Consider the following 18,771-nt stretch of genomic DNA (forward strand, 5'->3'; position numbering starts at 1 on the left):
ATGTATCATTTCTATGCAACAGTAGTAAGTTCTGAAATGATTTCATTAGATAAGAATACGAAGATTTAGAAAATAAATAGAAGAATGCCACTTGTTTAATACTGAATACTGTAAATACATTTTAGATGGCATATAATTTATATAATCTGTTGGGAACTATATGAATAAACTAAAGGTCACTTCACTTAAAACATTTAAATAACTGCTTGTAAAAAGATGGACAGGTAGAATAATTGATGTCTGCTATCCGTAAGGAAACAAACATTAACTAGATTTAAAAGCAATTTGATATGGTCATGGGTACTACTTCAGTTTTTAAACTGATTTAATTCAATGCAATTTTCATCTCATATATATATTATCACTTTCATTAACACAGAGGTCTTCACGCATAAGATGATCTATAACCCCTTCTCAGTTCAACTTGCCTAGAGACAGATAGTTTCTCTTTTACAGACTAGATAAAGTATATCAATTGTGATCCACGACCAAAATAATTGTTTATATTATTTGTGCTATTGCAATATCTGAAAAGTAAAGTGAATAGTTAAAGGATATAAACAGTACATTTCTATCAGTTCAACCATTATAATTGAGAATAAATGTAGTATAGATAGTTCAGTTTCTTACTGATATATGTAGGCAGCTCCAAAAGTAACACCTTTTATTTATTTCCATGTATATAACAGATAAAAAAAAACACAATAACGTTTGATAGAACAAACTCTCAGCTACTAAACACTATTTTTCAACAGTCACTGCCATTTCCTATGCAATTTCACTAGCAGTAAACAAGAGCATGCATGCTACAGTTGTAAAAATCTGCACCAGTGGAAGTTACCCACAGTTTCGCAGCTGCTATGATGGCATCATTGCTGAAATGAACCACCTTGTACTAGCATCCACTGTTCGGTGTCAGCAAGCATTGTTGAATGCCAAGTGGGTACTATTTTTTCCACATGGAGAAGTTTAATTATACACCCTTGCTTCCATGACAGATGCCATTTTGTCAGACTGCTCCTGTGCTGCTCTCTGTCACACTCACCAACAAAATGTAACAGAATATTGATGGGAGAGTTAAGCCTTCACTCCTGTACCACCAACATCCACCTCTGAAATGGTGAGCCAAGGTAAGAAAATATGAGGCATTAATTTTGGAGCAGCCCTCACAACTGTGAATGTTTCCTTTGACTGAAGTAGTTCGAATAAACATTATTCATGTATAATATTTGGATAATCATATTTTATTAATATTACCTCAGTGGTACATAGTCTTGATCTCTATAAAAATTTTAGTATTTTGAAGGATATATATATATATTTATATTTAACCATTCAGTCTCTATTAAGTAGCATCAGGTGATTAAGCACAGGCTATTTAATATCAACATAATTAAAAACTTTTCTTTATTTTCCTTTCCCCTGCTCCTTAATGCTGAGGTCAGTTCAACAGTGTGGTTTTGCAGTAGACTAGGATATCTTTTGTAAAAAATCTGTTATCTGTCAAGAAAAATAAACTCTAACTCATGCATGCATTTGATGTTTAGTTGGGAACTATGTTCTTCAGATGTTTTTATCCTAAAAATGAATAGGTTTTATTGTACTCAATTGCACAAAATTAATGTATTATGTAGTCAGTACTGCAAGATGTTATAATTAGCAAAATTTGATGGCACTGTGAAAGCATCTATGTAAATGTAACAAAATATGTAAATGATATCCAATTTTGATAAATTTATAAAGAACTGATTTTTTTTCCATATTAAAAAATAATCCCAACTTTATTAAAGTATAACATGCTAATCAGAGGATTTGCCATATTTGTCTGAGATGTAAACATACAGAAAATTGTATGAATATAATTTTATTTCATTCCTTTGAGGCTCTTCTGGAGAGCAATCACCAGATTTCCAAGTGCATCAAATCAGCTTTACCAATGTGAAAGGATGCACATTAATTTAATATTTTACTGTTGAGAATTTAATCTTGTATGACCAGAAAAGTATATGCTCTGGAAAAATACTGCTTGCTTTTTTATTTCATTTTTTTTAATCCATGAAATATTAACTATTTCTAAATCTATCTATTACTATTTCTATTTCTGTGATTTATAAATCTTTTCTATATTTGTCTTCTTTACTGTAGGTTGCAATATCTTTTGAAAGAGTCAAAAGGTGAGAGAGTATCTTAGTCTTGAAGTCAGTGAGGGAACAAGCTGTTACTTCTGCGTCTTGACTAAGGGACAGCCAGTCTCCTATGTAATGGAATGAAGCCAATCTGTGAATTATAGTAGCAGAGTATGTTTATGAAATTACTGAAATATCACAGCAAGTTTAGAGCAAAAAGAGTAATAGAATCTTGCCTTGAATGGAGAAGAAAGTGAATAAAAGTAGGCAGGAATAAAATACTGAGTGGATGGAAAAAAAAGAACACGTTCAGCTAGAAATAATGGCCTACAATTTTGGAAGCAATTAGTTCTATAAAAATGTTTTAAGAACTCACCAACACATGTAGGGAGTGAATCATTCCACTGTGCCAATGCATTTGGTACTGTATCACATCTAATTCCTGTTGACCCATGGAGGATATATCCTGGATTGCATTCAAACAGAACCAAGGACCCAACTGCAAATTCATTTCCAATTCTTTTTCCAAATCTTGGTTCAGGCACAGAGCTGCACTGTGTTGCACTTGTTCTTGGAACAGCTGCAAACACACAAACAATCATGGATTTTAATTCCAGATTTGATGAAAGAATACAGAACTTGAACCACAGATATTCAGAATGACTAGAGGCAACATACAATTAATTGAAACTTAAGAATATTTGCTTAATCCCCAAATTGATCTTCATAACATTTATTACTTGACAGAGCCATTATTTAGAAGAGCGTAGCACTGATATCCTTACCAAGATTAAAAGTAATATATTGAATCTACACTGAAACTTTCTAATATGGCACTGAACAGAGATACTATTGTGCAATATTCAGCCAATACAAAACCACATTTCTGTGTCAGGTTGATATTTACTTTTTTTTTTCTTTTTTTTTTTAATGCTCATTTCTGCCTGTCAAATCAAGATTCAAATATAATGGAAGAATGAATTGCAATTACAAGCACTGATGTTTTACAATTTCTGCATTTGACCCATAAAAAGGAAAATAATGCATACCAAGAGAAAGAACTTAAAAATAGCAAGATCACTGATTCAACCACAAGTAATATCATATACTGTTATTCATATTTAAACTGGGAGATAAGCCAGTTTGAGCAGCCAGATGGATCTAGCATTAGTCAGATTAGCAAACATAGAAAAAGCTGCTATATATAACTGTCTTCTTAAATTTGGAACTTATCTTACGCTTCCTAAATAATTAATTTTTTAAATACAGATACAAGAACAGTCCTAAAACATTATTTAAATAGTCAGAAATAAATAAACTTGTTAAATCATTAAAAGGCTATTACTTTCCTTTACATTTTTTCCCTGTTCCTCTCTCTTGATATGCAATTTGTGGAAAAAGTGAATAAATATACACATTTTTTCAGGCTGTCTCACCTTGATAAACAAAATGAAATCCTTTAGCTGTTATTGGTCCAACTGAAGTAAATCTAACTGTGATCTGGTTACCTGAGCTCAGTGGAAGGGATTCACCTACTCAAACAAAGCGAATACAAAGCTATCATAACCACTTTTTACTAAAGCAGCATTCAAAATAATTATCAATAACTTTGCAGTTAAAAACAACACCCAAAATACAATTCTGCTTCAGTAACTTCACTAAATATATATGATTTCAACATCTTAAGTTGGCAGTATTATGTTGTTCTAAAAAAGAGAAATTGAAAATCGCCTCAGGTATTATGAACATATGTATTTCCTTCATAAATAAAATAATACATATCTTTACACAACATACCTCTTTAAATCAAGTCAACATGCGTATAAACTATACAGTTTCACTTTATTATAAATATATCCCTCTTTCCCTTATAAATGTCTAATATTAATTTTAAATTACTCATTGCATAAGAGCAATAAAAGCACAAAGAAAGAAGCCCAAAATACTCACTGTAATAACCAAGTATCATAAGAAAAAAATCTAAAAGAAAAGATCTTATTTGGCTTCTGTTCCTTCATTACTTAAAACTGTTCTGATTGATTTTTTCTTTCCAAATCCAGATTTCACATATTTCTCCAAATTGTATCTTAGACAACATGAGCTTTCTTTTCTGTTTCTTTCACCTGCACTATTTTTATAGGTTATATAAAATGAACAACAATTTAATGACAGTCCTATTAAAATATACCTGAATGAGATCCTGAGAGAGAAGATAACAAAGATGACTGCAGAGTTGGGCCATCATATACTTCAACCACATCATGGAGTGATGTCTGGAAAAATACAAACTGGCCAAAAACCACTGATCAAACAGAAAGGAGAAAAAACAAGAAGCACCAACAGACAAAAATAGGGAACAGGAAAAGAAATAAGAGAGAGAACAAAATAAGCATTAATATATTGATATAAAAATGTTTTATTTGAAAATATACTTAGTTGATTTTCCTGATTCGTTAATCAAACAGTTATTTTTTGTACTGTAGCAGCAGTAAAATGTTAAAAAATATAATTCTGCATAGAAAAGAGACAGGGAAGATCTACATATATTTTTCATATAATATAATAAATTTTAATAAATAAAATATTTCATAAAACATACATAATTGTTAGAAAATTTTAATAAAACACTTATTTCCACTCTTGAATATATTTTCAAATTTTTTGCTTCACCCTCCTGACCAAAATTATCAGTCCAATGTCCATCTCGATAATTCTAGGGAAATAGTTATATACCTTGTTTTATTTTGTTGATAAGCCCCTGAATGTTTCACAGACTTTGGAATATTTCATTTTTCTTAAGAACATTAATATTCAGTGCATTTTTTACATTTGTAAACTAAATGAACAGCTAAATCAAAGTAAGAAAAGTTTGGGAATTCATATGCCGAATCATAAATATATTTATTTTTATAGTCATATTAGTTGAACAACTGAATGCAAGAATGTTATTTTTGTTCTGAAGTTCAGCACATTCAAATCAACAGGCATTTGACCTTTCAACACATGTAAACAATGAAAAAGAAAAGTGACCATACAACGGCATGAGTATCCTAATACCTACAAAACATTTATATCTCAATTTTATTATCATTATTAGCAGTGTATGGAAAAGTGTCATAAGGATTATAAAGGGTTTAAAAAGTGGAAGTAAGAAATGTAGAATCAGTAAGAGTTCAAGAGAATAGAATCTGTTTTCGGTTCTGGTTCCTTATCCAAGTTAGGAATTTAGAGACAAACATGGGCTATCAAATCATTATATTTTATATTTTATTGTAATAGATGAAACTAGGCACTTACAGTTGTGCAATTCTATACATTCTAATAAAGCCTAATAAAGTACATGAAAAACAAGGGTTTCTTTTTTCTTTTTCTCTTTTCTTTTTTCTTCTTCTTCTTTTGCTTTTTCTTCTTCTTTTTCTCTTTCTTTCTTTCTTTGTCTTTCTTCTCTTTTTCTTTTTCTCTTTCTTTTTCATTTTCTTTTCCTTTTTCTTTTCCTTTTTTCTTTTTTCTCTTTTTTTTCCTTTTCCTTTTTTTTTTTTTTTTCTTTTTCTTTTCTTTTTCTCTTTCTTTTTCTTCTTTTCTTTAAAACATTTCTATAATTAAATGTGCAGACATTTTCTACATTGTTTCATTTCTGGCTATAGCCCTTATTTATAACAGAGGTAGTTTATTGGACACTAGTAATGTTTTATAATCATGTATTTTTATGTCATTCAACACAGTGTTTATTATACTGCTTCTCAGATACATTAGTGATGAATGCTATAGTCCTTTCGAAAATCAGAATAATGAGAAAATTGTTTCATATCTATTTTAAACATGTTGTGATTTCTAATGTTGTTTTACCAAGTGAAAAGCCAATGCTTGAGAATTTAAATATCTGTGACACCAGACAATTAGTGCTGCTCATACCAAGTGTCCTGCAATATGACATTATTGCTGTACTGAGAAATACCGCGAAATACTGTAATGACTTATCAGTTAGAAAGCTTTTATCTTTTATACTCCCATGAAGTTACATTACAACATTTCTATCAACTGCTTAGGACTCAGCTTGGAATTTTTTATCTTAAGGAAATGATGCGTACGTTAACTAGAAAGAGAATTTCATGTTAGTCTCCATAAAGCAATCCACAAGTTATTTAGCAAATGCTCTTTAAAGAAAAAAATTCTGTGGTTCAAATTTAGGAAAGCAACAAGCATAAATAATTTTCTTCATGGAGGGAGACGTGCAAGAATGTCTGTCAGAAACTGAATTTTCAATATATTACATTGTTTAGAAAAGACGAACAGTTGCAAATTATGTTGATGTTGTTAAGTAAAAAGAAGAATTAACTGTAAAGTTACAGAAATATATTATGGTAACAAATAGCTAATAATAAAATATTAGATGAAAATAATTGTAGAGAAGTTAAATATACTGCATATTAAAATTGTTCTACTATATATTCAGATGATGGACTTTGAATTGAATATTAACTGTTGTTGGTGAGATCTGGAGGTTAAAACAAATGATTATGCTCCATAGTGCCATAAATAAATAAATGAAAGTACAAAAAGTATAGAGAAGGATGAAAAAAATATGTAACGATGTTACATCAAGAGTCTACAAAATCATAAGATATATGGAGAAACTGAACACAGAGTGATTTTTGCTGTCCTTTCAAGTATTAGAACTGAAAAGCACTAAATGAAAAACATACGAAAACTTATTTAAATTTCAGATCATGTTTTTTTTTTTTTTTTTACAGAATACACATTTAAGCTGTGGAACTGTTTGCTAACGTTTGTCACAAATACTAAACCTAAATAGGCCAAAATGCAATTATATAAATTAATGGAAGAACTCATAAGGAAGAGCTACTAAAACCGAACATGAGCTTAAACTTATTTATTTGAACCCCCACATTTATTGCTGTTTAGAGGACACTGTAGTATGTAGTCCCTTGTTTTCGGACCTGGTATGGTGGAATTCTTATGCTCCAGGTCCATGGCTTCATAATTTATAACTACTGAAAATGTAAAATCTTGATTTAAGTATTTAAAGTGATAGGACTACAGCACACATTTAAGCAAATTGAGCCATTTTCCAGTACTCACATTGTTTTAACAGCTGTCTGTATTCCTCTGTATATTTCCAATTAATTTAGGTCTAAATTTTATTCAATATGGATTTAATTTTGCAATTTACAGCATTTTAATATGGTAACTGATATACTATCTCATACTTTATTATAATGGCTGACGTCTGATAATGTCAGTTGATAGTATTTGATAATACTTACAAATAGTGATCATAATAGTGACAGTGACAGATAGTGCTAGTGACAGATACTTACAAATAGTTATTTCAAATGGAGTTATGCATTAATATATTTTTAAGAAAGTTTTATTTTATAAAGACGCTAAGTTCTAATATCTGAAATTACTTCAGTTCTCTTAAACATAGCATTCGAATAATCTATAAGCTGAAAAGATTACATCAAAAAATGAAGCAACAAGATGTTTATATGACATTTTAAAGTACTTAATTATGTATACACATTACAATTGCACATGTTGCAGGTAGAATAAATCATTCCATGTTTAACTACATTGTTTTGATGGCCTTGATTTTCTCAAATGGTAATAAAAATCTTGACACTTTGGTCTTAGTAAATGGCAATTCACAAACAATAAAAATGAAGACCCGATTGGAAACATTATTTTACATATAATATATATATACAATTATGCTTTGAAATGTTTTCTCCACCAGAAGTTTGAAATACCTTCAATCATTTTTCTCTCAACAAGAAATTAACTTTTCAATGCTTTCAGATCAGACAATTATATACATTTTCAGAACTAATTTAGTTAGAACCATGTAACTTTACAAAGAAATACAAACAGTTCCTTGTTGTTTTAAATGTTTTAAATTATATTTCATTCCATAGCCCAAAGGAAACATTATTTTTCAGAAGTCTGCTTTCAGCCTTTTTTCCTCAATTCTTTCAGCTCTCTATTTATACTTCAACAGCTCAAATCTATTCTGAGAGGAACAGCAGGGGAGAAAGAAATATACATTCACTTCTCCAATAGTCCATAAATGAGCAAATTGAATGTAATATCAGATAATAAACATTTTAAATGCATCCATATAATCATTTTTATTTAAAAAATCCACATTTTTTCTACCTTAAAAAAAAATCAGTAAATATTTCCAAATAACAAAGAAGCGACTGAGTGTTCATCTTCAAATATTTTTTTTTATTATTTTTGTTTGTAATATTTGTTTTCATTAACCTGCAAACCATGCATGAAATTATAGGTACATCATGGGTAGGAAATCAGTGCTATACCATGTACAAGAAAATGGCAGAAACTGAAAGAGAAGGTTATGATTAGGAAAGATTATGAAAGGAAAAAAGCAACATGTACTTCGTTGGTATACCATAAAACATAGGACTTACACGTCACTTTAGATTTTCATGGTACTTCTTCGTACTTAGAGTATTAATTTGATTAATTCTCACAAAACTTGAGGTAAATGTTTCCATTCTGTTTTACACAGATGTACACAGAGAGAAGTACACAGATGTACACAGGGTTGTATACAGAGAAGTTATGTGTTTTGCCCAACTAATATACATATGCAGACAGTTATTCTACTTAAAAATTTCCAAACTATTGTTTTTTTTAGAATGATTTCTTATTCTTCCTCTTCAATACTCCTATGTTACACCAATACATTTTTTTTTTAATGAGGTAAAAACAAACAAACAACAAAAGCATGTAATTTAACCTAAAATCTCATATCCTCTGACTAGCCACAAAATCCCACTAAGAAATCATAAGTCAAGTGCCTCATAGCAAAGACGATTTCTTTCATAAAGGAAAGTTTTCATCTTAAGAGAACTACAAGTACTCTGCTGCTAACAGCAATTTTTAAAAACAGATTTTAAAACAATAGTCTGGATTCTGCTGTGGCCAGAAGGAGATAATTGTTATTTGATATTTCCTATTTGTGCTGAAGGAGCAAAGTAAACTTGAAAAGGGAGGTGATTATCCCCTTCTAATCAGCTCTTGTGAGGCCCCATCTGGAGTACCACGTCCAGGCATGGGGATCCCAGTACAGGAAGGATGTGGAGCTCTTAGAGCGTGTCCAGAGGAGCGTGATTAAGATAGTCAGAGGCCTGGAGCACCTCTTCTACGAGGAAAGGTTGAGGGAACTGAAATTGTTCAGTTTGGAGAAGAGAGGGCTCCAGGGAGACTTCATTGCAGCCTTCCAATATTTGCAGGGAGCGTATAAACAGGAGGGGGAATGACTGTTTACATGGGTGGATCATGATAGAACAATGAAGAATGGATTCAAACTAAGTCAGAGAAGGTTTAAGTTAGATATTAGGAGGAAGGTTTTCACACAGAGGGTGGTGACGCACTGGAACAGGTTCCCCAGAGAGATTATGGATGCCCCATCCCTGGAGGCATTCAAGGCAAGGCTGTATGTGGCTCTGGGCAGACTGGTATAGTGGTTGGTGACCCTGCACGTAGAAGAGGGTTGAAACTCTATGATCATTGTAGTCCTTTTCAACCCAGACCATTCCATGATTCTATGATATGTCCACTGAATCTGCCACTTTTTATTTTAAGGAACCATGAATAGTTTGCCTATCACTTCAGTAGTCTTATTTTGAAAAGTACACAGAGAATTTGTTGTAATAATGATACACAGTCCCCCTCATTTTAATTATTAGGTCTCACTTATTTTACGCAATGATTTTGGGAGGGTTAACCAGAAAAAAAAAAAAATGAGGTATGGCTAAATTTAAAAATCAAAATCATAGAGAACCCTATCTAGCTTTTGAGAAGACATTTTAAAGCATATTTTCTCCTGTTTAACTTACAGTAGGGTGAATGAAACTATATAACATTACTCATATCTGCAGGATCTGACAAAAATAAGAAATGTGCTCATCACTAGCAATAAATTATATAATGACAGTATCTTCTTTCTTACATTAAGAATAGGTAACAAATCATTAAAAGTTCTTTTCTAAACAAGGTACAAAAGTTGAATGCAACCTTTTTCCTAAGGAGGAAATCCTCAAAAAGTAGTTTGTGAGCCTTTAAGCATTGATATAATCATTTATATCATAGATTTAATAGCTTTAATATTATTATAATGGGTAAAAAAAAGAAAAATTGTTTACAAGACCTTAGGTGAATATATGCATTTTAAGGTTCACTGTAGCTGGCAATCATTCCATTTGTTAAGACTATGTTGCTGAGACAGCCTTAAATTGAATGACTTGTCTATCTTTGTACAGTGAATTTAAAAAGCCTTCATGACAATTTGCATTTAGTTACACAGTGAAGTTATCAAAACTATCTTTACATTTAGTACATTTTAAGTCTTAAAAGTGCATTCTGACATTTTGCTTAATTTCAGTTGCCGTATGTATTTATTTTTCTAAGTCACTGTTGAGAACAATGGCAACACAAATTAAAGCAACAACAATAACCAGATGTGAGTCAATTATGCTATTATTACTATTACTATTATTATTTTGCTACAAAATGTATGCAAATGTCTGGCTTCCAAAATTTTTCCCTGGAGATTTTAATCACGTTTTTTTAAAATTTGCTTATGCTAATAGAATAGATGCAAAATTTAATAGAAAAAACATTTTAAAATGACTACAAGTGAATAATTGGATACAAAAAGGAAAGAGACAGGAAAACAACATACTTTCTTCTGAAAAAATAAACAGTATTCAAAGATTTGGTTGTAAAACTAGAGGATAATCACTTCTACAAGTCAAGACTGCAAGCAACAGAAATATTCAGCCAAGTTTAATGAGGGTTGAAAACCCTTTTTATTTCTTTTTGCTGCACAGGTAATTGCAAGGAGATCACTGAGAGAAATTCTGAATCTTTGAAGACTGTATACACAGAGTAGTGAACACAAATATCTAAGTCAATACAGATAAAGTTACTTGAGAGAGGAATTATTTATATCCAAAGGAATATAATGAAGAGGAAAGATGATAAATACTTTATTATAACTGTCTGAAAAAGGCCTAAGCCTGAAAAGGTTTATAAATTGAGCACTTTTCCAAAATGATCTTTTTCCAGTTCCTTGATCCCAGTCTTATCCCAGTTAGCTATGTATACAACCTGAGAGGAGAAATCCTTGAGAGTAGCCCTGCTGAGAAGGACTTCAGGGTCCTGGTTGATAAAAAACTTAAAATGAGCCCACAGTGCATGCTTGCAGCCCAGAAAACCAAAGGTGTCATGGGTACCATCAGAAGAGGGGTAGTCAGCAGGGTAAAGGAGGGGACTGTTCCCCTCTACTCTGCCCTTGTGAGACCCTAGTTGGAGTACTGCATCCAAGTCTGGCGCCTCTAACACTCGAAACACATGAGGTTTTTGGAGAGAGTCCAAGAAGGGCCATGAAGATGATTAAAGGGCTGGAGCACCTCTCCTATTAAGACAGGCTGAAGGAAATGGGCTTGCTCAGCCTGGAAAAGAGAAAGCTGAAAGGAGACTTCACTCCAGCCTTTCAGTATTTAAAGGAAGTTTATAAATATCAGAGAAATCAACTTTTTACACAGGTAGATAGCAATAGGACAAAGGGAAATGGTTTTAAACTAATGGAGGGGAGATTGAGATTAGATGTCAGGGGGAAGTTTTTTTTTTACTGAGAGTGGTGAGTGATGTTCTTGTGTTGAGGGCCACGCAACTGGATGCAGTACACCAGGTGGGGTCTGGGCAGAGTAAAGTTTGCAGTGGCTCAGTGCTGCAAATATTTCCTTTTTGGTATAATATGATCTATATTGATACTACATTATAAAAAATAAATAAATAATAATAATAATAATAAAATGCATATTACTTTAATTTGGTTTATTGTCCTTGAGGCAAAAACATTTCTCTGTCTGCTAGATAGACTTTGCACTACGACATCTCAGATCTGGCTAGATTTTCTAAACTTCATCACAGATTACACCGCAAAAAGCAGTACTTATAAATGAAGCTCAGTTAGCTATCTGGAGAAAACTGCAGAAAAGGACTTACATACATTTTTAATGCTGAGCTCCTGAAGCTCAGTTTTTAGAATCTAGTAAACATTATTCATGCTTTAAGTAAGATAATAGTATAAGATCCTTTCAAAATCCAGCAGTAAGAGAACTGTGTTAAAAAGAGAAATGGAAACAGGGTAATAGAGTTGAAAGAATGGCAAGAAAAAAGATTGTCTATCAACTGCTGATTTTAGTCAACCAGCGAATACTTTTTTCCCATTCTTAATAATAAATGCACTACCTCAGTACCGCAGGATGTTTTTTAGACTTTAGAGAACTGACAGAATAAATCAGAAAACTGAAACATAATGCTGATAATTTAATAAATTTGCATGCTCAGTAAAATTGGGCTTCTTTACCTTTCTGGGTTAAGGGATTCATCTTCTTAAAACATTTTTAACCTTTCTGTGAAACATTCTGCAAAACAGTCAGTTTCTCTGTATGTGCGCCAAATTCTTGTAGAAACATATTGGAGAAAGATTTATTCCTTAAAATATTATTTATTCCTTAAAATATAGTTTTAGTCATTAAAGGAAAAAAAAAAAAAAAAAAGAATTCCCAAAATCTACCAGTAATTACCGAACAATTTATTTTTTGTAAGTCTATTGATTTTGCAGTCATTCTCTTTCGGGGATGGAAAGATGGGATGATTTACTTTTTGTAAAATACATGGCACAAATTGGATTACTTTTACTTTCTCCAGAAATTAATATCTTCAGCATACAATCTGGCATGCAAGAATTTGAAGCAATCTTCATTATTTTACCCCACTTTACTGACAAGTAACCATCATTTTGACAGGGCATTCCTATCAGCAATCCCTGAGACTTTGAAATGATTACTTGTATGGAAAGAGGATAGGAAATAGAAAGGTTCGTGTATATGGCAACTTTTTTTTTATTTTTTTTTAATATTTCAAATTGCCTTATATCATAGAATCACAGAATGGCCTGGGTTGAAAAGGACCACAATGATCATAGAGTTTCAACTCCCCTGCTATGTGCAGGGTCGCCTCTAGACCAGTCTGCCCAGAGCACACCCAGCCTTGCCTTGAACGCCTCCAGGGATAGGGCATCCATAACCTCTCTGGGGAACCTGTTCCAGTGCGTCACCACCCTCTGTGAAAACCTTCCTCCTAATATCTATCCTAAACCTCCCCTGTCTCAGTTTAAAACCATTCCCGTTGTCCTATCATGATCCACCCATGTAAACAGTCATTCCCCCTCCCGTTTATATGTTCCCTCCAAGTATTGGAAGGCTGCAATGAGGTCTCCCCAGACCCTTCTTCAAGCTAAACAATTTCAGTTCCCTCAACCTTTCCTCGTAGAAGAGGTGCTCCAGGCCTCTGACCATCTTAATCGCCCTCCTCTGGACACGCTCTAAGAGCTCCACATCCCTCCTGCACTGGGATCTCCAGGCCTGGACATGGTACTCCAGATGGGGCCCTATAAGAGACGAGTAGAGGGGAACAATCACCTCCCTCTCCCTGCTGGTCACTCCTTTTTTTAATTCAGCCCAGAACACAGTTGGCCTTCGAGGCTGCAAGTTCACACTGCTGGCTCATGTCTAGCTTACTGTCCACCAGGACCCCCAAGTCCTTCTCTGCAGAGCTGCTCTTAAGGAGATCTTTCTCCAGTCTTTATAAATACCTGGGATTGCCCTAGCCCAAGTGCAGCACCCTGCACTTGGCCTTACTGAACCACATTTGGTTTTCATGGGCCCACTTCTCCAGCCTGTTCAGGTCCCTCTGGATGGCTTCCCTTCCTTCCAATGTATGGACTGCACCGCTCAGCTTGGTGTCATCTGCAAACTTGCTGAGGATGTACTCAATGCCATCGTCTATGTCGTTGATGAAGATGTTGAAGAGCACTGGTCCCAAGACCAACTCCTGAGAGACACCGCTTGTAACTGGCCTACATCCTGACTCAGAACATATGGCCTGTATATGTTATATATTTTACATGTATATTTGTTTTTATACAATATATATATATATAACATATATACATACATATGTTTTAACATATATAACATATGTTATATGGTCTGTACCTCCCATTCAATAGTATATTGCTTGCTTGAAGATATTAAGGCAAGACATATCTATCCACTTTAATTTAAGATGACGAATAAAATTCAGCACATTTTTTAAAATGTCATTCCATACACGTCTGTCAGATTTCTTAAATGAGAATAAGGTGCTGCGTTCAAGTTATTAAAAGCAAATCTTAATAATGTATTTATAAAGTATTATAATAAATACCATTTGGTTGTTATTCCCTCTTGATGTGAAGTTGTCACTTGGGATATTCTGCTACTCATGATCTGCCCTCACTTTTTTTTTCTTTTTTAATGTAAACTGAGTTTGAAATCAAGTGACTGAAATAATTCTAGCGTGACACAGCTTTTAAGTCATGATTCTGGATGCAGTGAACTGCATGAAAATCACATGTTGACAGCATTATTTGCTCTTTGTGTGTTTTTTTACTGGCAGACTGTACACATATCTTCCAGAATTTAAAAAACAAAACAAAACAAAAGCTATAATAAATATATATATACACACACTTTCAAGGATCACATCTTAAATCAAATAAAAAAAATAAACTACTCTTTTCTATTTTTTTTTCCATCTTTGTCACTTATTTATGAAAATAAGGGCTATATAATTACACAGAAATTCTAGAGAAGAAGCAAGAAAAAGATGAAAATGGTATCACTGTAACGTTGTAAAGATGTCCGTGGACACAATTATATCTAGCTTTACACAGGATCAGAAGAGAATACTTGATTTAACTTCCCTGTTTACACTAAGGCAGGAAACTGCCAAGAAAACTTGTTCCAAAATGTTGTGTTTATCAGTAAGGTGCCATTCCTCTAATGCTATGTCTTCCTTTAAACCTAAAGCAGATATTGTCTCCTTATAAATTAGACTTTTTTTTTTTTTCCCAAGCATATATATATTGCTTTAATTCCTTTGTAGTTAAAAAAAAAAAAAAAAAAAAAAAAAAAAAAAAAGCTCTCGTTTGCTTCTCATATTTTTCAGTGGCTATGGAGAGCAGATACCTAATTTTCTGATAGCATGGCATACAAACTACTTTTATACCTTACTGTTTATGTTCAATTTATCTTTTTGCTTTGGCAGAAAGAAAATCCATCTGCTGAAGCAAGATGATATAAAATCCATTTTACTGTCCATAATATTAATTTTAAATGGCAGTATAGAACACACTATTATGTTAGCAGAGCATAAACTGTAATTCATATACATCAGAAAAACAAAATCTTAAATCACGCATCTTAATTGTAAGCCATGCTGGATTCCAGCACTGAACAATTAATGATCATTACAACATTTTAAACGTATCAGTGGAAAAGTGTCAAAGATGAGTCTTCCACATTTACAAAAGACTGCCCATGGCACTATGTGTTTTTGTGAATCATTTATCTTTTAGCTTAAACCAGTCATGGCATGAAATATTTGAACTGCAATTCTGCATGACAGAATAATGAAACACTGAAAAAAAAGTCCAGAGACCAGTGACTTTCCCACAGAATTTTGGGCAGCAGAATTTGAAAAGGTGCACGTGAAATAGATTTTCCTTTCACTCCATCAAAAATAATTCAGTCCTATGAGCTTCCTCCTTCACATTTAAACTATTCCATCATTAGTGTATTTTTCTATATTAACCTGGTTTAACTGTTTTGAAACTGTCATCTATCCTAAGAAATCACATAGTTTATTGGATGCAAAAGTATTTCCTCGAGAGATTTGATTCAGAAAATTTTGAATGCTATATTTCACTCTGAAAACCAGCACAATAGAGAAGATTATGAAAGAAAAGTTTTTGCTATTTTCTTCAGGTAAATCTTTTTAAATTTATTTTATGTCAGCAGCTTTACTTGAGTATTCCTTCAGCCTCTCAAAAATTTGTTTTGATTTATACTTGCTGTGCCATAATCACTAACAAATCTACATGTCATGAAGCTCAAGTGGTTCATGGTGAAATCTAGTGTCTTAATCACAAAGCACTTGTACAGTATTTCTTGGGGACCATCTTGCCATCTTGTCAGAGTGAGCTCTACACCATCCACATCAAAGCAATGTAAGTGAATGTAAGCTGCTTTTTTAATCAAGACCCGAAATAATATAATTTCTTAATACTATTCCTAACATCCTTACTGTGGAAAGAAAATGAGTATTTGCAAATTATTCCAAGTAAGTATGCAGAAGTCTATACAAGGATTTAAGTAACTGTGTGGGTTCCTTCCCTGCCCCAATCGTTCCCTTCCTCCACTTCCATTTCCATGTGTAATTTTTGGAAATGTGTCTTCAATTCCAGTTACTTATCCTTAGCTTGAGAAGTCAAAAACCTACATTTCTATCCAGAACATCAAAGATACAAAGTACAGTGCACTAACATTTCAACCAAATCTTTCATAACAGTAATTGTAAATCTTTGCATGTTGTCATCTATGTCATTAAATATCTAAAAAGTATTAGTTTTGCTGGAAAACAGAAGACAAAATCATTCCAGTCTGTCTAAAACAGATAAGTTAGGTCAAAAGTGTAAGCTTAACAATTCAAAACTGATCAAGAACTGTGCAAATAAGTATATATATATTTTTGAACGCTGTAGAGGAATAGAGATCCCCACATCTTTGGAAACATTACTTTTAAAAGCCTGTTTATTTTGTAGTAGCCTATGCACCTCCACCCTAAAACTAAGAACAAATTAATTGAATATTAAGGGAGTTCAGTAATTATAAGTACAGCAGATAGAGTACACAGCAGCTCAAATACTGTCTTTAATTTGGATAAAATGTTTGCAAAGTCAACATGAAAGAAGATTTATAAATATTCATTTCCATCCACAAGCATTTATTATTTGGTGAACTGAAAGAGAAACTTCAGGTCAGAATATAGTCTTTCATATTGAAGCATAAACGTGAAGCATAGTTATTTATGTAACAGACAATTATGTGACACACCATTTACCAAGGAGTCCAAATGACAAGCTATCGGTAGTCATCAAAGGCACTTCCTAATAATGAAGTGAGATAAAATCATTCATAAGAAGAGATTAAACAGTGCTGTAAAAAGGTTGTTCTTTTTGAAGAATAGAAGGTATCTTTAAAAGACTCATCACTAAACAATGTTAGGGATAGGAGTGAAATTTTGATGGAGGATCTGGGAATGTATAAAAAAGAGAAATAAACATGTTGTTCTCAGTTGGTTCTTATGAAAGACTGTGTCATTGACCTGTGATTCAGAGAAGCCCAGCATTATGAGAATTATCATACATTTAGGACAAATATTCCCTCCTTCACCTCCTGCAGACTTTCTAAAGATAATCATAAGTACAAGAATATTGAGAAATCAGTGCACTATGAAAATATCAGATTAAAAAGTATAAACAGAGATACCAGTTTAAAATAGTTTTTTTCAAATCACACAATTCATCCAAAAGTGTTGAAAATATTCAAGTGAGGAAAAAAAAAAAAAAAAGAAATTATATCTACTTACCAAATTCCTTAGGAACAGTGATAGAGTAAACACAGTTGTGACCAACACTGTAATTCTTGGGGTAGTTTGGTGATAATACGGTCCCTTCAGAGCCTGTTGAACGACTTCCACAAGGTGCTAGAAATTGAAGATAAGTAGTTTTGAATAATATAATATTAGAAAAAAATCAGCTAAAGTGATTTGCTATATGTTGATATGTGGTATAAGAGCAAATTTTATTATTCTTCAGTGTTAGATTACATTCTATATCATGTGAAACACTGAGTACACTCAACTTTCTTATATATCAAAAGAGAATTGATTGCACTTTGCTATTTGCCAGGTCAATTACTCAATTACTGTTTTTCTTTAACATATATCAGCCATCTTAATAAAATGTTCTTTTTTGTTGTTGCTTGCTTTTCTTTCTTTTTTTTTTTTTTTTTTTGCTTGTTTGTTTTTTGGTAGCATGTGATTTATTTTATTGGGAGCATGCTATTATTTGTGGTGTACAAAATGTTATTCATTTATATGATGCTTTATTCTCTAGACATAGGTTATTCATCCTTTCAGCACTCTAGTAAATGATTACACCTGCCAATAAGGCTCATGATTCAAAATGATGCATAAAACTACTCAAATAGGAACACGATGACTGAACACAATGTGTCACTTATTTATATCTCAATTACTTAGAAAATGATAAATATAAATATATGATTATAAGGAACCACTTTATCATAACATATTTCTTTACTGTACTACTAATAGTTATAGTAATTGATAAAATCACAGATCAATAGCAATACAATTTACTACAACAATGTATTTTTCCAAGACTGACAAAAATTAGCATTTGGTTTTGGTCAAAATTGTCAAGCAAAAGTGCTTTTTCCTCTCTTCCTGTATCAAAAGTTTGTGCAATAGTAGTAAGTGTTCATGTTTTCCTATGGATATGACCTACTTCTTATATACAGCAGACAAATCTATTTTAAAGATTATGACAACTGTTCGGAATATTTCTTCTAACCATTTTTATGAGTTTAATGGTTACATATGCATTTAGAAATACATA

General features: G+C 32.4%; 1 protein-coding gene across 2 annotated transcripts in view; it reads right to left on the reverse strand.

Annotated features, from left to right (window-relative positions):
• CSMD3 (CUB and Sushi multiple domains 3) overlaps nt 1–18,771 on the reverse strand; it is a 538,229-nt gene that overhangs the window by 104,847 nt on the left and 414,611 nt on the right. Inside the window, exons 32-35 of one of the 2 annotated variants that reach the window (XM_085221591.1) lie at nt 17,718–17,834; nt 4,315–4,428; nt 3,563–3,658; nt 2,503–2,706 (exon numbers count right to left, since the gene is read on the reverse strand). In XM_085221591.1, the coding sequence (XP_085077717.1) occupies nt 2,503–2,706; nt 3,563–3,658; nt 4,315–4,428; nt 17,718–17,834 (531 nt within the window). Of the gene's footprint in view, nt 1–2,502; nt 2,707–3,562; nt 3,662–4,314; nt 4,429–17,717; nt 17,835–18,771 lie in introns of both variants that reach the window. The other variant, XM_085221590.1, reaches the window with a different exon arrangement.

Source organism: Meleagris gallopavo, chromosome 3 (genome assembly GCF_905368555.1).
Source record: "Meleagris gallopavo chromosome 3, MGAL_WU_HG_1.1, whole genome shotgun sequence".
NCBI classification, from domain to species: Eukaryota; Metazoa; Chordata; class Aves; order Galliformes; family Phasianidae; genus Meleagris; species Meleagris gallopavo.